This window comes from Rutilus rutilus (genome assembly GCF_951802725.1).
Source record: "Rutilus rutilus genome assembly, chromosome: 2".
Classification (NCBI taxonomy): domain Eukaryota; kingdom Metazoa; phylum Chordata; class Actinopteri; order Cypriniformes; family Leuciscidae; genus Rutilus; species Rutilus rutilus.
Genome location: NC_140210.1, coordinates 54,561,497 through 54,587,482, shown reverse-complemented (window position 1 = coordinate 54,587,482; position 25,986 = coordinate 54,561,497). Strand labels below are relative to the sequence as shown.

The 25,986-nt window shown below is 38.3% G+C and overlaps 1 protein-coding gene and 1 pseudogene across 2 annotated transcripts in view; one reads left to right on the top strand and one right to left on the bottom strand.

The window, feature by feature from the left end:
• The window catches only part of LOC311279748 (dnaJ homolog subfamily B member 1-like), an 86,477-nt pseudogene that overhangs the window by 51,381 nt on the left and 9,110 nt on the right, over positions 1-25,986 (top strand). The gene's annotated exons all lie outside the window — the stretch shown is intronic.
• Positions 6,099-24,705, bottom strand: LOC311286294 (adhesion G protein-coupled receptor E4-like). Its single transcript, XM_084402429.1, has 15 exons — positions 24,585-24,705; positions 24,135-24,482; positions 23,293-23,610; positions 19,936-19,967; positions 18,202-18,273; positions 17,855-18,044; positions 13,045-13,164; positions 12,738-12,919; positions 12,467-12,628; positions 12,185-12,391; positions 11,875-12,107; positions 11,725-11,791; positions 11,551-11,642; positions 10,449-10,599; positions 6,099-7,153 (listed from the first exon to the last, which is right to left on the bottom strand). The coding sequence occupies exons 1-15, from the start codon at positions 24,637-24,639 to the stop codon at positions 7,013-7,015; spliced, it is 2,370 nt and encodes a 789-aa protein (XP_084258555.1). The 5' UTR covers positions 24,640-24,705; the 3' UTR covers positions 6,099-7,012.

The following is a 25,986-nucleotide window of genomic DNA, read 5'->3' as shown; positions in this document are numbered from 1 at the left end:
CTTTCCTGGAATTGAATCTATAAACACAATTTCTCTCCAAACAGGTGTTTGATCTGGAATAATAAGCACATTCTGTATAAATCTAAATCTTTATTTATTATGAATTGGTTTTGTAATGATATAATTTTTGTTAGACAACTGTATAACAATGAAGGTCTTATGTTGACCTACTCTGAATTCCTTTCTAAATATAATATTCCAGTTACTCCTAAAGACTTTGTTTAACTTTTAAATTTGTCGCTGTTTATGTATGTCTTTTATGTTTGTTTATCTGCTTTACTCGTTGTACCCCCCGGACTGTAATTGTAATTCTTAAAATCAATAAAATAAAATAAATACTTCTGTTGATTCTGCTCTGACCAGTAGGTGGTGCTCATGAGCTGGAGAGATTTTGGATCACTATTGTGTCCTAAAAAAGAAAGTTTATGTAAGCAGCTAAAAAAAAGAAAAAAAAAAAGAAAGACATCCATGATAACAAAGTGAAAGTCTACGTTCTACATCACGACGCTTCCTACGCTACGTCCTACGTCATACGCCAGCATCCATCTCTGTGAACGCGCGTCGACAGCTACCGGAAGCCAGCTATTTTCGTTTATAAAGTCTTAAATATGTATATTTTTACGACAAAACCGCACAGATTACCCTCAGAAGGCCTCCGTTTATCCCCCTGGAGCCGGATGGATTACTTTTGTGAAGGATGCATGCTCATTTTCGGACTTCAACGAACTGGACCCCATTGCTTCACACTATAACCACTGAAAGATCTAAGACATTTTCTTAAATAACTGAAAATGTGTTCGTCTGAAAAAAGATTGACATATGCATCTCGAACGGCTTGAGGATGAGTAAATCATGGGCTAAAAATCATTTTTGGGCGAACTATCCCTTTAATTCTACGTGGCATTGATTCAACAAGGTGCTGAAAGCATTCTTTAGAAATGTTGGCCCATATTGACAGGATAGCATCTTGCAGTTGATGGAGATTTGTGGGATGCACATCCAGGGCATGAAGCTCCCGTTCCACCACATCCCAAAGATGCTCTATTGGGTTGAGATCTGGTGACTGTGGGGGCCATTTTAGTACAGTGAACTCATTGTCATGTTCAATAAACCAATTTGAAATGATTCAAGCTTTGTGACATGGAGCATTATCCTGCTGGAAGTAGCCATCAGAGGATGGGTACATGGTGGTCATAAAGGGATGGACATGGTCAGAAACAATGCTCAGGTAGGCCGTGGCATTTAAACGATGCCCAGCTGGCACTAAGGGGCCTAAAGTGTGCCAAGAAAACATCCCCCACACCATTACACCACCACCACCAGCCTGCACAGTGGTAACAAGGCATGATGGATCCATGTTCTCATTCTGTTTACGCCAAATTCTGACTCTACCATCTGAATGTCTCAACAGAAATCGAGACTCATCAGACCAGGCAACATTTTTCCAGTCTTCAACTGTCCAATTTTGGTGAGCTTGTGCAAATTGTAGCCTCTTTTTCCTATTTGTAGTGGAGATGAGTGGTACCCGGTGGGGTCTTCTGCTGTTGTAGCCCATCCGCCTCAAGGTTGTGCGTGTTGTGGCTTCACAAATGCTTTGCTGCATACCTCGGTTGTAACGAGTGGATATTTCAGTCAAAGTTGCTCTTCTATCAGCTTGAATCAGTCGGCCCATTCTCCTCTGACCTCTAGCATCAACAAGGCATTTTCGCCCACAGGACTGCTGCATACTGGATGTTTTTCCCTTTTCATTCCATTCTTTGTAAACCCTAGAAATGGTTGTGCATGAAAATCCCAGTAACTGAGCAGATTGTGAAATACTCAGACCGGCCTGTCTGGCACCAACAACCATGCCACGCTCAAAATTGCTTAAATCACCTTTATTTCCCATTCTGACATTCAGTTTGGAGTTCAGGAGATTGTCTTGACCAGGACCACACCCCTAAATGCATTGAAGCAACTGCCATGTGATTGGTTGATTAGATAATTGCATTAATGAGAAATTGAACAGGTGTTCCTAATGATCCTTTAGGTGAGTGTATATATTTTAAAGAATTCACATTTAAAGTTCCAAAATACTAGTTTTTTGTTGTTTGTTTTCTAACAAGACTTAAGTTAATGGGGATTATTCGTGTTTAGGGGGTTACATTAGGTGTCGATGGCCAAGCATTATGCCAGAAGAAAGGCTATAATGGCTGAATTCACACAAAAGAATAAGGATAAAAGAATAATGAAGATCAAGTCTCATACTGGCAGAGGTGTGAAAGGTTGGTCGATTTAAATGAAAAGAGCATGAATGGACCAGTTCTCCTCGCCAGACATTAGTCAGAGACTGTAAATGGGTGTTTACAGGGCAATAAAATATTTGATGAGAATCTTGTTTGGCTTCTCTGAATCTTCTCCAAATCCTCCCCTGACAGTCTGGTTAATTGAGTCTTGAACTAAAAACTCTCAAGGGTTGGCTTTCTAAATATATGTTGGTTAGACTGCAGTTGTTGAGGGCAGCGGCATGGAGGAACAGACTACTCCACTACAGGGGAAAGAGGAGGCGGTGTACAAGGAAACAGAAGAGGGGTAAAAGAGCAGGGCTGCTTGCTAAGTTAAAGCAGTGGTGTGCCGTCAGAGCCAGCAGGGCCTTCTCTGCTGGCCCTGTCAAAATACATTTTTTTTTTCTTTCTAAAATTCAATTAATGTGTGTCTGAACATGTCTAAATTAAATTACTGTCTATCAGTACGTTACAATTATATTTCCAGAAATAATATGGTTATTTTTTGTGAGTCTGAGCTGGCACTGCGGTGGTTGGGCTCATCACTAAAGGGAACGAGTAAGCATACAGGCAGGAGGTGGATGGACTAGAGCTGTGGTGCAAGGAGAACAACCTCATTCTGAACACGAACAAGACCAAGGAAATGATTGTGGATTTTCGCAAGAAGGGCACTGCCCCCCCCTCAGTGTCCAGCATCAGATACATTGGAGTACACATCTCCAACACCCTCACCTGGCACCAAAACACATTGACCACCCTTAAAAAAGCCCATCAACGCCTATATTTCCTGAGGAAGCTGAAGAAGGCAAAGCTGGACACTAGCATCCTCAGCTCCTTCTACAGGTGCGTGGTGGAGAGTACCCTGTCCTCCTGCATCACTGTGTGGTATGGAAGCTGCACAGTGGCAGAAAAAGAGATTCTGCAGAGGGTGGTAAGGTCTGCACAACGGACCATCGGTTGCAACCTACCAGGCCTCTCAGACATGTACACAAGCCAATGCAGGGACAGAGCAACCTGCATCATGAGGGACTCTACCCACCCTGCACACAGACTGTTTTCCCTCCTCCCCTCAGGCAAAAGGCTGCGTAGCATCCAGGCAAGGACCACCAGGCTGAAGAATAGCTTCTACCCAGATGCGGTCAGACTAATGAACTCCTCCACACTGCCATGCCTTTGTCTTCTCAAGAATTAGCACTACACTTTATTTATTTATTAACTTGTTATTGTTGTTTTTTAAGTCTTTACTTAGAGCAATAATTTTGATTGATTTTAGATTTAACAAAGCTATGTGTGATCTTTTTATTTAATTTTGTAAGTTTAAAAAAATAACTAATTGCAAAGAGATTTTGTGAATAAAGATTTTTTTTTTCAAAATCTCTCTCTCTCTCTCTCTCTCTCTCTCTCTCACACACAAACACACACACACTCATTTGCTCCTCCTCTCTATGAAATACAGTGTCTGCAGCTCCCTCTATTGACATCTTTATTGAATAAGTTCAGTCCAACACTTACATTTATTCATTTAGCAATTAATGGACACGTGTATACTCTAGATCTTCAAAGAGATTTAGGGCAGTTTAGAAAACATAAACATGTCAGAATAAGAATAACTATTTTTCATCAGTTCACCAACACTGATCATCATAACTAGAGACAACATGCACCATTCAAAAGTATTGTACTAGTTTAACCTGAATATTCAACCACTTGGTGTCAGTATGATCTAATAATGACATTAGTGTCCATAATGAGAGGACGAGCATTTTCAATAAAATATTACTTCTATAAAAATCTGGGCCAAAAGCAGGCCATAGCAATGCCACATGTCAGCCAAGAGCAAAGAAATAAACCAGAACTGGACCTTATCTGAGCCACAAAATCTGTGTATATTAAATATTCAGGCTGTGGCTGAAGTCAGTTGTAGTGCTTGTGCTTCTGCTGATCTCTTTTTTCAGATCTGGCAAACAGGAGTGGCCCACCCAAGTGTTGCTATGTGTATAATCCCACATAGCAACATTGTGTCGGCCCAGATCCGGCACGCGTGGAAAGATGATCTGGCCCACATGCAGCGTGGAATTACGGCACTTGGGTGGGCCACTCCTGTTTGCCAGATCTGGGCCACAAGCAGGCCATAGCAATGCCACATCTCAGCCAAGAGCAAAGAAATAAACCAGAACTGGACCTTATCTGAGCCACAAAATCTGTGTATATTAAATATGAAGTCATCTCAGCCTGTTAACAAAAAGAATCACTGAAAGAAAGAAGAGAACAGAAAAAAGAGACGAGCAGAAGCACAAGAACTACAACTGACTTCAGCCACAGCCTCAGATGAAATCAACTGAAGAGAAATTGCCGTAATTCCACGCTGCATGTGGGCCAGATCATCTTTCCACGCGTGCCGGATCTGGGCCGACACAATGTTGCTATGTGGGATTATACACAAACACTTATCACATAACACGAAATAGTTTTTCCGCGTGAGAAATACAATGTGTGGCGGGAGTGCATGACAAAAGACCGAAATGAGTGACACTTGAGAGCCCTGATTTCACAATTCAATTCTCTTGCCATTGTGGGATGTAGGCTAAAGTTGTATCTTCTGTGCATTATAGTGAAGACAACTCTGAACACATTTCCTATCATGCATGCCTATGAAAGACGACTGAGCCAATCAGAGTAAGAATGGGGCGGAGCCACACATCACATGAATCTAGATCTGTTGGATGCATCGCGTCAAGTATGATCAGACCTTACATTTTTATTTACGTCGCCATCTTTGATATTACTTTAGTCACTATCACTATGGTTATAGTTGATCTGACATGTCTTAGTTGTCTTCTTGTTCATACAGACCGTGCTTTTCCATTTCACCGCGCTGCTTTTCCATGGTTTTCAGTGTAAACACAAGACAGACATCTTTAATCGATAATCGATCTGGCTCGTGTCTCACTTCATGGCACGGCATTCCAAAAACGTGGAGCTTAAGTTAAAATAAGTTCAACTTATAAAATATATGTCTCTAGATCTTGCGTTTTTCCCCCCGTTCCACTGCCTGTGTGTCATGTTTTTAACAGCGAAAATGCTCATGGATTCAGATGTGTAACGTACTCGGTTACTAATGTAACCTCGGTTCTCTCTAGAAGAGGGAACGAGTACTGCGTAATATCTTACGCTAGGGGAAAATGTCTTTTCCGTGAGATATTGAAGCCAAAATTATCCTTAATTTTGAAATAATGTAAAACGCTTTGCGGCAGCATGCAGACATAGGCAAGACGGCTCGCGAGCCTATTGGCTGCCCTGCGGCAACTACGTCACGTTCTGATATCGCAATATTGACCTCAATTATCGCGGGAGGGGAGTGAATAGTTGGTATTATTATTAAAGGAATTAAAATTCATTTCTGGGAAGAAAAAAAAAAGAATTGTTTCAGGTCTGTTGCAGTTTCGATTTTAAACTTTTAAAAAATATATATATATTTTTCAAAATTGCACACATTCACTCATATTTGTATGTCATATATGTAGGGGAGACCGGGGACAGTTGCAACACTTTTTTCTCTCAGTTACCAAATTTGTATATATTAAACTTGCATCTGTCTGCTAATTACCCATACCATTTAAAGATGATTACATGACATATCGTTCACAGTATTTATTTAAATGGAAGAAGCCAGATGTTGCAACTGACCCCAACCCAGGGACGGTTGCAACATGTTAAAAATACCTTAAATTTCACTAATTAATTGAAGTTATTCAATTTTTAATCTAAGTTATTGAGTTTTGTTTGTTTATGTGTAGCACATAGGTGTCATGAACTCCTCCGAGACTCGAAGGTGAGATCCAAATTTCAGCTTTTATTATGGGCAATCAAAAAGGCGTAATCCAAAGTACAGGCAATGGGTCAAAACACAGGTAGGCAGTCCAAACAAACAAACAAACAAAACAAATCAAAACAGGCAGGGGTCAGAGGCAAGAGAGTAATCCATGGAACAGGCAAGACATCCAAAAACCAAGAGAGAGGAAACCAGGGAAAATGCTCAGAGATGCAGTGTGACACAAGCAAAACTTCACAGTGAGTGAATGAGTGAACATGGAATAAATAGGCTGAAACTAACAAGGTAATGAGATACAGGTGAATGCAATCAATGATGATGAGTCCGGGCAGTGAGTTCTGGGAAATGTAGTTTATGAGTGAAACATGATAGTCTGGTGTGGAGTGCCCTCTGGTGGCTTATTGCACCCAAGAACAGAACACCACAATCGCTTAGACGCCATTCTGCTCCAGCGTATCAACAATGGCGGACGATGATGACAGCTCGCTCAGGCGGGTCTGTGTTGAAACGCTGCTGTCAATTAACAATCGTGGGAGGGGCGTGTGACATCACATGGTCAGATGGCTTGATTTGAGACAGGGGAAAACATAAGAAGCTAAAAAAAAAACCACTGGATGGATTTTTATTGCGATCTTTTTGGATTGTGAGATTATGAGTTATGAATATGTTTTGAGTTTTGAATAGATTGTTTAAAAGAAAATAAGATTTGAAATGTTACAGATATCACACAGCTTTAATAAAACACTTTAAACTGAAAAACAATTGCTTTATCTTATTATTTGTTTAGCGTATTAAAAGCGTAGCCCAGTATACAAGCCTCTAAAAATCATGGTAGTTCCTCTACCAAAGAAATGTTGCACTTAAAGAAATGTATAGATTCACATAAGTGTATTGACCGCTGTAAATATATAGCAGGTTAACTGGTGAAATTTGTAACTGAGTCGGTCATGACAGAATCACTTTCATAAGAATGACACTTCTTTTGCTGAATATGGATGCTTATGTCTTCACTGTTTCTTGATGGACATCTGAAGAACTTCCTGTACTGCTGCCTGACCTGGACAAGAATGAGAAGAGAAATAGTTTTAAACTCTGGTTAAAAAAACAAAAACACAGAACATGTCCAGGTTATTTTTCAAGAATTTAATTTTAGAAGATGAGAAATGAAAAATTAACTTAACCCTTTAGAACCTGAAGCTAAAATAGGTGTTTTTCACATATTTAGATTTTTTTTGACTGTACAATTCTAAAACAATGTGCTATCTTAATGTGCAAGGTGTCATCTTTTTCAGAAGAAGATTAGCTTTCAACAAATTACAGTTATTGACCATTAATTGTGTGTGGTGAGTTTGCAAATAGAATTTAAATATATTTTTTTTAAAACGAGAATAAATTTACTGATTTTTATTTAGAAAAAAACTGAAAAAAATCATGAACGAAAGAAACTAACACTTTAAAGTTGAAAAATGAACTATAATACATATATACAAATCTTTTTTGTGACATTGGGTGGCACAGTTTTCATTTAGGACACTTTTTTTCATACACGCACACATACAAATACACGCATTCATAGGCACGCACACGCACACATACACTCACTACATGCTTAGATACGTGAAAGAGTAACGGCCATCCGCTTCCCAAGTTTCATTAAAAATCATCCCAATCCCCTCTTCTGCTGTCTAACACTTCTTCTGCTGTCTAACACTTCTTTAATTATTTTATGCAATCCAAAACACTCTAACCTGCCGCACTTCGTATCTCTCTGTTCAAATCCTTCCTTCCTGCGCTGCTGTCATTTGCAGACGGAAAGCATGAAATTACGTAATAAGCCGTATATTGCCGAAAAGCGTATGTTATCTACTGTCAGGGGCAATTTGAATGGTTTTGATAGTGCAAACGGTTGAAGAGTTACGGTCAAATGAATACAGCTTGCTGGTATGTGTCGAAGACGACACAGCCGGTTCTAAAGGGTTAAAGGGTTAGTTCACCCCAAAATGAAAATTAGCCCATGATTTACTCACCCTCAAGTCATCCTAGGTGTATATGACATTCTTCTTTCAGACGAATACAATCAGAGTTATATTAAAAAATGTCCTGGCTCTTTCAAGCTTTATAATGGCAGTGAATGGCCGTTTCGGTGAAAGAGTGACCCTTGACCTGACGCACAACGTAATGACGACCACGGAGATAGAGCAAAACAAAACACCAGTCACAAATTAGTTTAAAAAGACAATTTTTTGAGAGAAAATATGAGAGGAGCTTGAGTTTGTTGCCCAGCCCTGTTTGTTTGAACCGTGAGAGGCGTCAAAGCTTACGCCACTCCTACATCTACATCATACATGCGTCACTGGTTACTCTTTTGGTGTAAGTCGCCTTGTGTACGGCCGTCTGCCGGAAGCTAGTCGTTTTAGTCAATATATTTTTCTCACACAAACACATCGCTTCACTTCAGAAGGCCTTTATTACTGTATGTACACACCGCCGCCGACTTGAACTTCTAAAGTTACCGGAAGTCATTCATTTTCAATGGAAGCTGGCTTCTCTCAGAGCCAGGACATTTTTAAATATATCCCTGATTGTATTCGTCTGAAAGAAGAATGTCATATACACCTAGGATGACTTGAGGTTGAGTAAATCATGGCTAATTTTCAATTTTGGGAACTAACCCTTTAATATAAAGTAGGTGAGAGATGATTTTCTGGTAGACTGCACTGAAAAAAATGATACTTTGGATTAACTTAAAAAAATTGATGTAATTTGTTACAGCTAATTTTTTTAGATTTTCTCAAATTGTATTTATGATTTAGTTAAAACCATAAATTTTGATTAATGTCAAACCAAAATTTTAAGTTTTACCTTTACCCAAAGTACACAGCAAAAACTCCAGTGTTAAATTAACACTCAAGAGTGTTAAAGTTAATGAGATAATTAAGTGATTAATTTAGTGATGATTGAGCATTATTGAAGACACCTGATGTTAACAAGCAGAATCACTGAAGGAGAAAATCACTAATTGTAAGTTACCATTAGGGAGAATAGTGTTTGCTTTAGTTGGGCTCTTCACCCTTATATGTTTACTTTAAATTTTGTTTGTCTGCTGTTATTGATTTATAACAGTCAGATGAACAAAGAAAAGTGTGGTGTTGGTTATGTTTTGACATAATCATGCTGTGATCTGAAGAATGAAACTTATTGAGATAGTTTGGTTTAACTTGTCAATTATATCAGCTCTGTAATTCTACAGCATATGATTTTCAGAATTTTTCATATAACCCATAATATTTAATAAACATTTTTCTAATCAAAAGACTTTCGAATTAATTTATTTAAAAACACAGACATCAATAATCAGCCTGTGAATCTCAACAATGGTGACAATAATAAAGCATGTTGCAGCGGCTGCCACCAATCACAACTCATTAATGGCTCCCATCATGCATTGCGGTATGAATAAATTATGATCTGAATTGTCTATGTAATTTCCTTTTCCTAATTGAATATTTTGCTTGTCACCATTGTTGAGATGCATAGACTGAAACTTGACGTCTGCGTGTGCCTAAAAGAAAGATTTTTTTTTTTCCCAAAACAACTTTTAAGAAATCCTTTATATTATATCAACAATTCTGGGTATTTATGCAGAATCACAGTTATTCTGTAATAAACAACATAAACCTATGTCAGAAATAAGGATCTTAATGAGTTCAGTGATCAAGTTCAAATGATGATTGTCATAATATAACCAACACCATCAGATCACTTTTTTTTTTCTTTGTTCATCTGGCAGTTTTAATTCAGATATAACAGCCAAACAAATATTAAAGTAAACATATAATGGTCTAGAGCCCAACTAAAGCAAACACACATCACCATAATGGTAACTTACAATTTGTGATTTTCTCCTTCAGTGATTCTGCTTGTTAACATCAGGTGTCTTCAATAATGGTCAATCATCACTCAATTAATCACTTAATTATCTCATTAACTTTAACACTCTTGAGTGTTAATTTAACACTGGAGTTTTTGCTGTGTACTTTGGGTAAAGGTAAAACGTTGAGTTGGAAAAAATTAAAATTTAGGTTTGACATTAATCAAAATTTATGGTTTTAACTAAATCATAAATACAATTTGAGAAAAACTAAAAAAATTAGCTGTAACAAATTACATCAATTTTTTTAAGTTAATCCAAAGTATCATTTTAGAGGGTGTAACACTTACTTTGAGGCAAAGTGAAAACAGAAGGTATAAACTGAAAATCACAATTTTCCATTGGACCAATGCAAATATATACTTTGAATGAATTGCACTGATGTTTCACTTTTTTCAGTGTGTCTGTACTGATGTCTGACCTGATCATTGAGGACACAATAGACCAGGAACATGAAGGTTCCCTGCTGGGAGTTCAAGATCAGGAAGAAGATCTCCAGCTCCTTCCAGAAACCCAGAATCCAGGAGCAACCAAGAACCACAAACTGAGCCAGTGTTTTAAATGTCATATTCCTGCAGAGAAAGATGGAGAGTTAATATATATTTATTGATTATATTGTTGTGGAAAATCTGCAATTATCCTGTTATAAGTATGAATTTTGTCTGTAGAACACTTCTGTATTGTAATCAACCACACTTGAAACTTGTTTATTAAGAAAGTGATTTATGAAGAAAAACTCTGCAATTGTTATTGTAAAATATATTTTTTAAGAAAGTGGTTTATAAAGAAAAACATACCACACTTAATGTTTTAAGCATTAATTAAAAAGCATAGAGAGGAACAAAACATGTATTAGAAAGAGTTTTGCTAAAGAAAGAAGATAAATGCAAGCATTACCGTCAGATGTGTTGCGGACGAAGCGCAGAATGCAACAAAGAAGAAAAGTCTGAAGAAGGAAGACAAAGAGGCGAAAGGCTTTACAAAGACAGGTCCGAAATGAATTCCCAGAACTCATGACACCTCAAGACTTAGGATTGGATAAATTGTCTGTAAGAGACTGATCATTTATGAGGGGATTTCCAAAGATGATGACCTCAAGAAATCAGATGGTCTATAAAAGGCTGAAAGGAGAAGATGAAGGCAGACGCTGATTCTTAATGGCCTCTCCGGTGTTACAACGCTTGTAAACGGTTTACTCTTGATGTTGTTTTTTATATATTAGTACTTTATATGTAAACTAATTAACCTGTAGATAATAAAACTATATTTAATTGAAACTAAGAAACTCTTTTGCTACTCTCGCCTGCCAAAAGTCTTTGATTTCTACAAAAGTGAGCTGAACAGACCATGAAGAAGTCTTCTGACCTATGGATTGTGAAATTCAGATGCTTATGATTTAGGACACATTTGACTTTCCCTAACCTGAGAATAATCAAAATAAGGTTAAAGGTGCCTAGAAATATGCAGCATATAACAATATATATACACATTTCATGGAGTGTTCAAATCATATTGTTTGTTACTTGGTTCGTTTCATATGTGAAACTTCAGCGTTCAGATTTTTCAAGGTGGAGGTCAGACTGATGATGATGCAGATGAAGAGAATCATGTTTAACTGCACAGTAAGAGAAACAACAGTAATTAATCTTTAATCACTTTTCCTTTTAATACAAAGTCATGATGAGAACTGTGCTTACTGCTAGTATGACGCAAACAGGTCCCTGAAAACTCCAGATAAAGCCTTCATCCATTTCAATCCAGCACCTGTTTAGAAGAAGAAAAATAATTAAATGAACAAACATGAAGGATGAAGGTGTTGATCTCTGAGTCGCTCAAACTAAACTCACTGTTCACTTCCGTAGCCTTTAGGATTCACCCCAGCAGACACAGCCACCACAACCAGAGCAACCGTATAACCAATCACACACAGGAATCCACTGCTAAGCACCCCCCTCCTTTTGGAGCTGATCTGTGATAGGTTCTTCACACAGATGAAGAGCAGCACAGCTTCAATGAACATCCACACAAAGCCAGAGAGAAAGAGGAAGTGCAGCACACCTGATATCACGGCACACAACACCTGGAGATCATGAGAGACGGTTATGATGATTCTCAGTGAGACTGTGCTGAGCTGTAGGGCTCCTTCATCATTCTCACCTGATGAGGGCGTATGAGTCTCAGGAACTGTTGTGTGAGCAGGAACAGAAGGTGAGCCAACAGCAGACTCACGCAGAGGTTGATTCGAGCCACATTATTCACTCCAGGACTCCACTGACAAAGGGCAAAGGTCAACAGGGCTAAACTGAAGAACACCAGCCCCACGATCACACACACCAAATTCAACACGTTCAGCTTTGAGTCGCTCTGAGGAAACATGTCAGAGTACATGAGTGCCAAATCTGTGCTGTTCTTCAATGCTCACTATAAATGTTCTCGTACCTCTGATGGGCGGCTGGTTTGCATGATGAGAGCGAATGTGGACAGATGATCACAGGAACACACAGTGTAGCTGCTGTTGGTCTCTAAAACAGAACAACCATCTACAATCCACTCGCTGATGTTCCAGTACACACAGGACAGAGAACTGCCGGGCTCAAACACCTGCAAAAAGAAGAAAGAACATGCAGAAAATAGTATAACACTGAATATTAGATGTTTTCAGATGTTCATCAGTTCTCAGGTTGGACAAAAACACATTTCAGTCTCTCACGCTGATGTGTTTGAGGGTGAAGTTGACTGGTTTGGTGAGTTTAGTGTTGGTGGTTTTGAGAAGAGTAACTGAGATCACAGTGGACATCATGGTGTTATTCGTGTCATTTGATGCGTTGAAGAAGTCTGGCTTCAGTAGATTCTCCATTGTGTTATAACTCATGAAAGCCACAGCAGCTGATCCTGTGTGACAGAAACAGAAGAAACTTGTATTCAACACATTAAAACCTTTAGTTAAATGTGGTTTAGTGATATATCTTCTAAAAATATTTCATTAAAAATGTTGTATTAAAACACATCTCACATACTTGTTTCATTGTTGTTCTTGGCGATCCCAATGAGATCGATGTCCACAGAACAATTTGTCGTGACAAGTCGAGGGATTTTATCTAAGGTGACACTGGGTCCAACCATGAAGATTTCAACCTCTGATTTAGAAAATAAGCAGTTATCTGGCACTGAAATATGGAGAGACTGAATAGCATCTGTAACACCTGCACACTGAATGTAGGCCTATGTTCTACACATAAACAAACACAACTCAATAACTGTTATTTGATAAATATGACTAAATAAATAAATAATAGGCTACCATAATATTATTGAAATAAATAATACTATAGGTAATTAGTAATTAATTAGTAAATTTAAGGTATTTTTAACATGTTGCAACCGTCCCATGGTTGTGTTGCAAATGTCCCCTGGGTTGGGTTAAAAAAAAGTGATCTGGGGCCGTATTCACAAAGCATTTTATCTTACCACTAGGAGTACTCCTAAATCGCACTAAAAGATTTTAGCTAGGAGTTTTCTCTTAAAAGTTATTCACAACGCCTTTCAGACCTACTCTTAGTAAAGAAAAATGACAACTCCTAAACTAAGAGTGAGTCTTTGTTGCTATGGATGACGTCATTACTCATGCACGAGCTTGACTGAAGTGTCCACCTTGATTGGCTGATGATTGTAACGCGGGAATGATTCCAAACCCCTCCCCTACGATGATGATTGACAGGTGACAGGTCTGAGAATGCGTGCGCTACACAAGTAGTGCGAAGGACGGAAGATGATGAATAACTGAATAAATAGCCTAAATGAATAAAGAGTAAGGAAAAACAAATAGCCTAGCCCAATGAAACATGGATTGATGCAATATCTTTGCAACATTATTGAATTAACTGTCACTATACGCCTCTGCCTACGTTTGCAAAGAGAATTTTAATTTGATTCACAATCAAACGTTACAATTAGTTTACATGCAATGAATGAGTAGCCTATAGTTTTGGTTGTTGTTGGTGGCGTTATTGCATCCCTAGTTATGCCTAGAATGCAAAATTGTTCCCTCGTGATTGGAAGCTCCTGTAGCCGCCGTAGGCTATAGGCTACGCATTTCAAAACATCGCAACGTGAAATGCCACAAAAAGCGGTTTGTGAATAGGTCTTAGTGAGTTAGGAGTCCTCTCGACTTCTTTTAAGCTGTCCCAGGCTTAGGTGCTACTTTTAGGGCTAAAATGCTTCGTGAATTACTCTTAGTCAAAAAAATTAGGAGTCCTAGAGTTACGAGAGACACGCCCATTATTTTTAGGAGTTGCTCCTAAATTCGCCAGTTAGGAGCTACTTTTAGCCTTAAAATTCTTTGTGAATACGGCCCCAGATGGTATTGGTTATATTATGACAATCATCATTTGAACTGTATGTTTTTGATTTATATTGTTGGTTACAGCATAACTGTGATTCTGCATAAATATCAGAATTTTAGATATAATATAAAGGATTTCTTAAAAGTTGTTTAAAAAAAAAAACTTTCTTTTAGGCACACACAGATGTCAAGATTCAGTCTATGCATCTCAACAATGGTGAGGAGCAGAATATTCAATTAGGAAAAGGAAATTACATAGACAATTCAGATCATAATTTATTCATACTGCAATGCATGATGGGAGCCATTAATGAGTTGTGACTGGTAGCACCCACTGCAACATGCTTTATTATTGTCACCATTGTTGAGATTCACAGGCTGATTATTGATATCTGTGTTTCTAAATAAATTAAAATGAAAGTGTTTTGATCAGAACAATATTATTAAATATTTTAGATTATAAGTAAAGTACTGATAATCATATGCTGTAGAATCTCAAAACTGTTGCTAACAAATTAAATCAAACTATCTCAGTAAGTTTCATTTTTCAGATCACAGCATGATTATGTCAAAACATAACCAACACTATCAGATCACACTTTACTTTGTTCATTTAACTGTTACACATCAATAACAGCAGACAAACAACAGTAAAATTTTAAGTAAATATATAAGGGTCGAGAGCCCAACTAAAGCAAACACCCATCGCCATAACGGTGGCGTACAATTTGTGATTTTCTCCTTTAGTGATTCTGCTTGTTAACATCAGGTGTCTTCAATAATGCTCAATCATCACTAAATTAATCACTTAATTATCTCATTAACTTCCACTCTTGAGTGTGGACTCATACACTCCCAGGAGTGTTAATTTAACACTGGAGTTTTTGCTGGCGATACGTCCGCGATATTAATGCGATATGGCTCAGCTTGTCAGTTAACTACGGCTCTTTGTAGTAAATGCCGCTCCATCTGAAAGCAGGTGATGGCGATTTACTACTAATCAAGGAACCGGCTTTACTGATGAGATGCGCATAACAAAATCATGCGATATATCGCCCAGCCCTACACTGTAGTAATCATGAAGACATTGATTAGCTTGTTCAGGTGTGTTTGATTAGGGTTGGAGCTAAACTCCAGTGCTGCGTTCCAGTCCACTTTTAGACACGCACTTGTGAACTTCCCTAAGCACTTCCCCTTGGGGGAATCCCTGCCGCCATTTTGAAGTGCGTTCCACTTCGTGAAGTGGACGAGGGAAGTTTATATGGACAGACCCTCGTTCCCTCGATTTTGACCGAGGGAGCGAGTCTGCTTCAAATGTACACTTCAGGCACCTATATGTCCCACAATGCAGTACGATTGTGACGTCACCACATATCTCATCTAATCACCACCACAACAGACAACTCTATGATATATTAATTATATATATTTTTTGTTTAAAACAACCCAAACACACATAAACATTTGGATGCTGCATTAAACAAATTCTTAAAGGAAAAAAAAAATGTAAATAATAAATCAACTCCACAGCTGATTCCAAGTGATCAAGGGCTTAGGACGTTCCAGTTCAGCCCATTGCAGTTTCCGCCAGTAGTGGGCACTCGCAATGACGTACATCCGAGTGAACGAGACGGAGGGAAGTTTGTGAGTGAAGGGCATGACAGTTTTGGACTGGAACGCAGCACAGGAAAGTGGATCTCGTGGTCCAGAGTAGGGCTGGGCGATATATCGCACAATTTTGTTATGCGCATCTCGTCAGTAAAGCCGGTTCCTTGATTAGTAGTAAATCGCCTTCACCTGCTTTCAGATGGAGCGGCATTTACTACACAGCAAAAACTCCAGTGTTAAATTAACACTCAAGAGTGTTAAAGTTAATGAGATAATTAAGTGATTAATTTAGTGATGATTGAGCATTATTGAAGACACCTGATGTTAACAAGCAGAATCACTGAAGGAGAAAATCACAAATTGTAAGTTACCATTAAGGTGATGGGTGTTTGCTTTAGTTGGGTTCTAGACCATTATATGCTTACTTTAATATTTACTGTTGTTTGTCTGCTGTTATTGATTTATAACAGTTAAATGAACAAAGTAAAATGGTATCTTATAGTGTTGGTTATGGTTTTGACATAATCATGCTGTGATCTGAAAAAGGAAACTTATTGACATAGTTTGGTTTAACTTGTTAGCTGCAGTTTAGTGATTCTTCAGCATATGATTATCAGTACTTATAATTCAAAATATATAATAAACATTGTTCTGATCAAAACACTTTCCAATGAATTTATTTAGAAACACAGACATCAATAATCAGCCTGTGAATCTCAACAATGGTGACAATAATAAAGCATGTTGCAGTGGCTGCCACCAATCACAACTCATTAATGGCTCCCATCATGCATTGCGGTATGAATAAATTATGATCTGAATTGTCTATTTAATTTACTTTTCCTAATTGAATATTCTGCTCATCACCATTGTTTTTTTTTTTTTAAAACAACGTTTAAGAAATCCTTTATATTATATCTAAAATTCTGGATATTTATGCAGAATCACAGTTATGCTGTAACCAACAACATAAATGAAAAACATAAAGTTCAAATGATGATTGTCATAATATAACCAACACCATCAGATCACTTTTTTTCTTTGTTCATCTGGCAGTTATAACTCAGATAAAGCAGCCAAACAAAATCTAAAGTTAATAATATAATGGTCAAGAGCCCAACTAATGCAAACACCCATCACCATAACGGTGGCTTACAATTTGAGATTTTCTCCTTCAGTGATTCTGCTTGTTAACATCAGGTGTCTTCAATAATGCTCAATCATCACTAAATTAATCACTTAATTATCTCCTCAGCCCTAAATGCCGCTCCATCTGAAAGCAGGTGATGGCGATTTACTACTAATCAAGGAACCGGCTTTACTGACGAGATGCGCATAACAATCTCACGATATATATCGCCCAGCCCTAGTCCAGAGTTGAGAACCCCTGCTCTAGACCAGTGGTTCCCAATTCCAGTCCTCGTGACCCACTGCTCTGCACATTTTGTATGTCTCTCTTATCTGACACACTCAGTTCAGTTCATGGAGTCTCTCCTAATGAGCTGATGATCTGGTTCAGGTGTGTCAAATAAGGGAGACATACAAAATGTGCAGAGCAGTGGGTCACGAGGACTGGAATTGGGAACCACTGCTCTAGACCAGTGGTTTCCAAACCTGTCCTGGAGGACCACCAACACTGCACGTTTTCTTTGTCTCCCTAATCAAACACACCTGATTCAACTCATCAGCTCATTATCACATGGGTTAATGAGCTGATGAGTTGAATCAGGTGTGTTTGATTAGGGAGACAAAGAAAACATGCAGTGTTGGTGGTCCTCCAGGACAGGTTTGAGACTCTAGAGTCTAGACTATATAAACTCCCTGATATCATATATAAGCTCAGTTTCATCATCAATAATAACAGTTTCTCCACTCACCAACAGCAGCAAGAGTAAAATTGACTCTGTCATGTGTGTCTGTCGGCTTCACCAATGTAGAGATGAGTTTCTCGTTGGCTTTTAACACACGGTTTCCGTTGGAGGCTAGTTCAGCTCGGCTGACTGATGATGAAGACTCTGAAATCTCTCCTGAAGCGTTGAGGACCATATTCAAAATATTGGTCACATTCTAATTTATTGATCAGAAAAAAATAAATAAATACTGTAAATGTAAATATTAAGAAAGCCAATTAATCAGACCTGCGATGTCAATCATGTAACAGACAATTACATTTGATTTGATTATTTTATATATATATATATAAAAAATTATCTTGAAGACTTACAGTCAAAGGAAGCTCTTGATCTGTATTGGTCTCGATCTGCTCTAGAAGATTTTGAAGCTTTTCAGTCTGACTCTGAAATCAAAATTGAGAAGACAGAATTTGACGATGACTCTAACCGGGTATGCTGAGTGCCTCTGAAATGAGACACAGACTGTTTTTTAACAAATTTCTTTAACAAATGATTCAATGACGTATATATTTTTTTAACATTTGTCGCCACCTACTGGTGGAAATGAAAATGAAAATACTTTTCTAAAGGTGCTTTTCTGTATTTTGCTTGCTACAGTGGACAGTGTTTGTATCCAACAAACTTTTGTCACAGAAATACTGGAATACAAGTTTAAGATGAATGAGAATGTATGGTTGAAATGGACAGCTTCGTGGACAGCTTTCTCTGCACATTAAATCCCCCATATTGCCAGCAAACAATGAGAATGCAAAACAATGATGATGACAGAGAGTATAGGCTTCAAAGCTATTGTGGACCCGCTTACCCAAAACCCTGGTTTGGCAAATAAATGAGTGACGGAAAGATACATATTTCCAGAATTGTATTATGTAAGCTTTATGTTACTCCTCAAATAACAAGGGAATTTGTAGTAATTTATAGTGTTAATTAATTAGCGAGTCCACAAACTCATTCTTTCAATTGGCTTTTGTACACTCTAAAAAATGCTATGTTGGCTTTAATTAACTTTTTTATGTCAACAGGTCCCACATAACAAGGTTACGTTGGATTTATGTAACATTATTTATTTCAGTTAACTTAAGTTAATTACATAAGGTTAATCCAATGCCATTTAGTTGAATAAGGTTAAAGGGATAGTTCACCCAAAAATGAAAATTCTGTCATCATTTACTCACCCACAAGTTGTTCCAAACCTGTATGAGTTTCTTTGTTCTGCTGAACGCAAAGGGAAGATATTTGGAAGAATGTTTGTAACCAAACAGATCTCGGTCCCCATTGACTACCATAGTATATTTTTTTCCTACTATGGAAGTCAATGGGGACCGAGATCTGTTGATTACAAACATTCTTCCAAATATCTTCCTTTGTGTTCAGCAGAACAAAGTAACTTGAGGGTGAGTAAATGATGACAGAATTTTCATTTTTGGGTGAACTATCCCTTTAAGAGTCTTAATTTTGTCCAAAACAATGAAGTTAATTAAGCTCAATTATCCTAAAAGTTATATTTTTACATTCAACCAAAACAAAACTCCCGTGTTAAATTAACACTCAAGAGTGTTAAAGGTAATGAGATAATTAAGTGATTAATTGAGTGATGATTGATCATTATTGAAGACACCTGATGTTAACAAGCAGAATCACTGAAGGAGAAAATCACAAATTGTAAGTTACCGTTATGGTGATCAGTGTTTGCTTTAGTTGGGCTCTTGACCCTTATATGTTTACTTTAGACTTTGTTTGGCTGTTGTATCTGAGTTATAACTAACAGATTAACAAAGAGAAAAAAACTGATAGTGTTGGTTATATTATATCAGTCATTGTTTGAACTTGATCACTGAACTCATTAAGATCCTTAATTCTGACATAGATTTATGTTGTTGATTACTGAATGCCCCATAAACCATCAGCAATTATTAGAAAAGCACATTCATATTTCAGATTACACACATATCTAAAATGCACATGTTATTGCACTGCTTCAGTTTGGACTATTATTGATAGGAGCTGTGAGTCTCTACAACTTCAATTTCAGAAACTCAACTTACGTTGTGTCCTTCCAGCGGCGTTATATTTATACCTGCAATGACAGAAATCAGCATGAAGACAATAATATAATAAACTGCAAAACTTAACTATTAAGTATTATTTTGACCCCTAAAAAATAACAATTTTACTAAGCAGCAATTTCAGCAAGATTTCAGTGATTTCCTCCTGCGTACCCCCTCTCTTCCACTTAGACTTGAGTCATACCTTTTCCATTAAGGGACAATATTTGCCCCATACATTTATTTCCCAGTGCTTTTTTTTTTTTTTTACTTTATGCATAACTTTATGAAATAAAAAATGTTTTCAATGAAAAATGTTCAATAGAGCAATATGCAATGACGGTAAAACCGAAGTGATACTTTAACTTATATTACACTAAAACCAGTAAGTCACTGTCTTCTCAATGAGCGAGTCATTGAGTCATTCTTACATTCAGTAACAAAGCAACTAGCTGTATTTATAAATGAATCATTAAATGATAGACTCACAATTCTTTTCAAAGCTGCAGAATTGTTTACGAAACACCGGTTTGTGCTGTAGTTCTGCTTTTCTCTTTCGTTGGAACTATTATTTTGTTGCAAAATAGAGTAAGTACTGACAGTACTGTGTTTAAAATACACGTTTTGTACACCAAGATTGGCAACTTCACAGATGAAAGCAGGTTCACACTGAGCACATGTGACAGACGTGACAGAGTCTGGAGACGCCGTGGAGAACGTTCTGCTGCCTGCAACATCTGTGAAGAGCACAGGGCGCCAGTGGCGAATTTGCCAATCTTGGTGTTCTATGGCAAATGCCAAGCGTCCTGCACGGTGTTGGGCTGTAAGCACAACCCCCACCTGTGAACGTCAGGCCCTCATACCACCCTCATGGAGTCTGTTTCTGACCGTTTAAGCAGACACATGCACATTTGTGGCCTGCTGGAGGTCATTTTGCAGGGCTCTGGCAGTGTTCCTCCTGCTCCTCCTTGCACAAAGGCGGAAGTAGCGGTCCTGCTGCTGGGTTGTTGCCCTCCTACGGCCTCCTCCACGTCTCCTGATGTACTGGCCTGTCTCCTGGTAGCGCCTCCATGCTCTGGACACTATCCTGACAGACACAGCAAACCTTCTTGCCACAGCTCGCATTGATGTGCCATTCTGGATGAGCTGCACTACCTGAGCCACTTGTGTGGGTTGTAGACTCCGTCTCATGCTACCACTAGAGTGAAAGCACCGCCAGCATTCAAAAGTGACCAAAACATCAGCCAGAAAGCATAGAACTGAGAAGTGGTCTGTGGTCACCACCTGCAGAACCACTCCTTTATTGGGGGTGTCTTGCTAATTGCCTATAACTTCCACCTATTGTCTATTCCATTTGCACAACAGCATGTGAAATTGATTGTCAATCAGTGTTGCTTCCTAAGTGGACAGTTTGATTTCACAGAAGTGCGATTGACTTGGAGTTACATTGTGTTGTTTAAGTGTTCCCTTTATTTTTTTGAGCAGTGTATATTTAGTTTCTTAAAATAAACTTCCCTGAATTAGGCTACTTCTGTTCACTGAAGTACTTCTGTTCGCTAGAAGTTCACTGCACCTTATCCAACATCCTAAAGAGAAATTATTACAATTAGAAGATATTTCTAGTGTTATAAAATATCGCGTATTAATTTTCCAAGCAAAATGTATATTTTAGTCAGAATTATTGCGCTCCTATTTGGCGCACAGCAGCGCTTGTTCAATATGAAGATTAGCAGCAAAATGGATACATTTGCATGACTTTCTAACATTTACAGATGGAGAATATAACTGTAAAATGTAAGTTTTGCACTGAGGGGGAAAAAAACATGTCACAAACGCATAAAACAGCACAAACTATACGCTGTTTGATGGTGGATCGATTTGATCCACGATCGACCTCTAGGGCTGCTTCAGAAACGCGTGCACACGCAATTATCTAGACTAGATAAACCTGGATCAAATTACTGAGATTGCGTGAACTTCAATTACCTTTTATGGAACCACTTTAGCCCCAATTTATTTGTTAGGCTCATTCAAGTCCGGTTTTGGAGTTTAATCCCCGCTTTTCTAAGCGGCTTTTATGGAACAGCCCTCTGAAGATGTTGGCTGTTTATTGATGACGACGATGATATCATCATGTAATTGCCTTAATCAGTGTCTAATGCTTTGATTATATAGGACTTCTGGTTTTTATGTTGTATTATAATATAGGTCATTTTATTTTACAGCATGAGAGCAATGTTGTTTATCAAATAATATAAAAGATTTTAAAAACATTTAGTGCTTTAAACTTTTTCCTTGACATTACTTAGCTATCAAGAATCAGTGTATGACTCTCAACAATGGTGACAATCAATGAAATGCTTCATGCAATGATAAATAATAATGATAATTAATAAATTATGCATCAGGATTTGTTGTATCTTTTGTCACCATTGTTGAGATTCAAATGCTGTTTCTTGATGTCTGTGTCTAAGTAATGCCATAGATGAAAGGTTTTTGTGCACTAAATAGTTTTTAAAAACCAAGTATATTATTTGATAAACAACACTGCTAGATATGCTGTAGAATCAAATTGACTTCTGTTATGAACAAAACACCTTAAAAAAAACACAAGTCCTGTATAATCAAAGCATTAGACACCGAATAAGATGAGAAATTTAGGCATTTACATGATGATATCATCGTCATCATCATCAATAAACAGCCAACATCTCCTGATCTCATGGCTTTTTTAGCTACAACACATTGGCTGCTATAACTGTGTGTTTAAAAAGCACGAGACATTTTATATTAAAGAGAAAAGGGTCAAGAGCACAACTAAAGCAAACGCTAACCACCATCATGGTGACTTTAAAATACAAAATATGATTTCATTAAACTGGAAATTATATAAAGTAAATCTGGTTAGTTTAAGTGAAGCTGGTAATAAGTGTATGGCCATGCGTTTCACCTTTTTGTTTGGCAAAATGACATCAGCAGAGGTCAAAATCTTGACATCAAATTGACATCAACACTTTGACGTCAATATGACTTTCATTTTTGACCAATTTCTTGACGTAATTTTGACATCAATGTGATGTCATATTGATGTTAAATTGACATCAAATGCCCACTGGGAGATAATGTATACTTTGTGTTTTGAATGAGCGATTTCTCCATAATAATCAATGTAAATCATGTCAGCTATGTTTTGTATGTTGTTACACAGCTTTTATTAGCGCTTCACTGATGTCAAGAGTGTGGTGCAAATATAGCGCTGTATGTGTGACCAGCAACACTTGTTAAATACAGTCTTCTAGACTGCAAACAATGAACAAATGATTTTTAGTTAACTAATATCAAATGGCTGCATCTTACCGTTACTAATGTTCAGATGTGTCACTGAAATCCACTTGTTCTTTTTCTTTTGTCCCGTCTCTCCAGCTCCACACCAGTATATCCCAGAATCCTCTAGTGTCAGATCAGTGATGGTCACAGTAAAAACTCCTGCAGATTCATCATCCCTCAGAGAGATTCTGCCGTTACTGTTTGTTGCTGATGAAACTTTGATACCCGATGTCTCACAGAGCGACGGGTCGCTTCCTTTGCACATGAACTTGATCTTGTTCTTCAAATCACTGTTATAATGGCAGGTGATGTTCAGATGTTCTCCAGTCACACGAGACACGACAGACACTAAATCAGGGCATAAATGAGAGATGTAAGTGTCCCAAATTTTCATTAATTCTACACTGCATCCTTGAGTCTCTGTTATAGTGACAGTATGGGATGTTTAGTCTAATGTAAATCATGTCAGCTGTGTTTTGGTGTGAACGGCTTCTCTGTTAACAAAGACTGATAATGGAATAAATATAAAATGAAAATGTATTTTACTACAGAAAGACCTGAACTTTTGTGTACAGATAATGTACTTTGTGTTTTGAATGAGCGATTTCTCCATAACTGAGACAGTGTTGTGTGTGAGGAAGTGATGCGGGTCAGTGTCTGTGGTGTGAACACACTCGCTCATCATCATCTACAAAGAATACTGTGGTTTCTGTTCTCTCGCCTATTTACATCTTTACAACACGTGATACAGCGCTCTCTCAGACACACACAGACCTCTCTGATGTTACTGATATATTAGTTATGATTATATGTGTTTTACACCATATCTGTGTGCACTGTCCACTTCACTCATGCAGAATATTCTGACTTACCAGGTTTAATTTCCAGGTTAATCTCTGTGTATTTATCAAGTTTTCCCGGTCCTGTCCTCACAGAACACCAGTATTTGCCTTTATCCTCTGTTCTCAGATCAGTGATGGTGACGGTGAAGATGCGGGTCGTTCTGTCATCGGTCAGAGAGAATCTTCTGTCTTTAGCTGGAGATCCAGATTCAACAGGAATGTCTTTCAATTGATCTTTCACTAGGCTTACTTCACACTCTCCTCTGCAAAGATACTTATTCTGCCCTTCATATCCAGACTCATAGGGACAGCGTATTTCAACTTTTCCTCCTTCATAACCAGTGAAAGTCAAGATCTCCGTCGTCTCACACGCCAAGACTAAAAACATAAGAGAGAGAAACTCAGCTCAGAGCGAACATGGACCTGATTGAGAACAGGTGCTGTTTTAGAAAGACCCAGAAACACAGAATAAACTCTTACCTGACATGATGAGCAGGAGAAATATGAGAAGTTTATGATCACAGATCTGGATCATTTTCTGCTTTATCTGTGAGCCGCTGGTGGCCTGTGTTATGAAGAGCTGCTCTCTCTCTCTCTCTCTCTCTCTCTCTCTCTCTCTCTCTCTCTCTCTCTCTCTCTCCCTCCCCTCCCTCCCCTCCCTCCCCTCCCTCCCCTCCCTCCCCTCCCCTCCTCTCTCTCCTCCCTCCCTCTCTCTCTCTCTCTCTCTCTCTCTCTCTCTCTCTCTCTCTCTCTCTCTCTCTCTCTCTCTCTCTCTCTCTCTCTCTCTCTCTCTCTCTCTCTCTCTCTCTCTCTCTCTCTCTCTCACTCAGAGTGTGTGTGTGTGAAACTAGATTACTAGTTCCTTGTAAAGAGTAATCACAAAAATAGAGTTTGCTTGTACCAGTGACAGAGGGAAAAGTTTGGGGCTTTTGAACCAATTGAACCAATCATATTGAAGGGGACATGTTAGTCACTATAATCTTATTTGTTGTCTTGATTCTATAAAAACTGTTGTATCAAACATGTTTTCTGGTGGGATTCTCAATGGAATGTGTCTGAGATCCTCCAGCCTTGCTTCTTGGGAGAGATTCCCTGAGAACTGCTCGGGAAGATCTCCTGGCCGTGATTAAAGCATTTAAAGGACATTTGCTGAAGTCTGTTTGTCGATCATTCCTGCGCAGGAAGTAAGCTAGTTTAGGGGAACAAGTTAGTTAGGTGACTATTATTGAACTGGGACGTCGATTTGTAGACGAGACCCAGATAGTTAGGTTTAGGGAAAAATCTTCCACACTGCTTATCTTTGTGTTGATTTTGTTGTTGTCCGGTTTGTTAATAGTTTGTGTTAGTTTAGTTTGAGGGCCGTGTGCGATCCGTTATTTGGAGGCATGTCGGCCGAGGAAACACAGGGTTTGAGTTCACTCACGAGACGCCATGAGATTAAGGTGGCGTCTGCGGTGAGCGTTGAGGAACGTCGTTTGGTCGTTGGGGAAGTGGTGGGACACGCTAGTGTTTTGTCCGCTTCTAGAATGAACAATGCAACAGTGTTTTTTCTGGATAGTGTAGACAAGGCGAATGAGTTAGTAGAGCGGGGAATTGTTATTGATGGCGAATTTATTTCAGTTCTCCCACTCTCCTTACCAGTGAAAATAGGTTATTCTATCTAATGTACCACCTTTTGTTAGTGATGGATTTTTAACGCAAGCTTTGACACGCTATGGAAAGTTGGTGTCAAAATAAACAAGATTCCATTTAGTAGCGAGTCGCCTTTATTGAAACATATTGCTTCTTTAGGGGCTTTGTGTACATGATTATTCCGGACGACGCGGTCCAGATCTGACACTGAATTTTCGAATTGACGATTTTAGCTATGCTATTTTCATCA

Excerpts from the sequence above, each read along its gene's own strand:
- LOC311286294 (XM_084402429.1), bottom strand. The coding sequence starts at position 24,639 with ATGATCCAGATCTGTGATCATAAACTTCTCATATTTCTCCTGCTCATC. Across the intron at positions 18,274-19,935 it reads CGCCGCTGGAAGGACACAAC|AGTCAGACTGAAAAGCTTCA; the intron begins GTAAGTTGAGTT and ends TTTTGATTTCAG. Across the intron at positions 7,154-10,448 it reads ATTGTGTCCTCAATGATCAG|GTCAGGCAGCAGTACAGGAA; the intron begins GTCAGACATCAG and ends ATTCTTGTCCAG.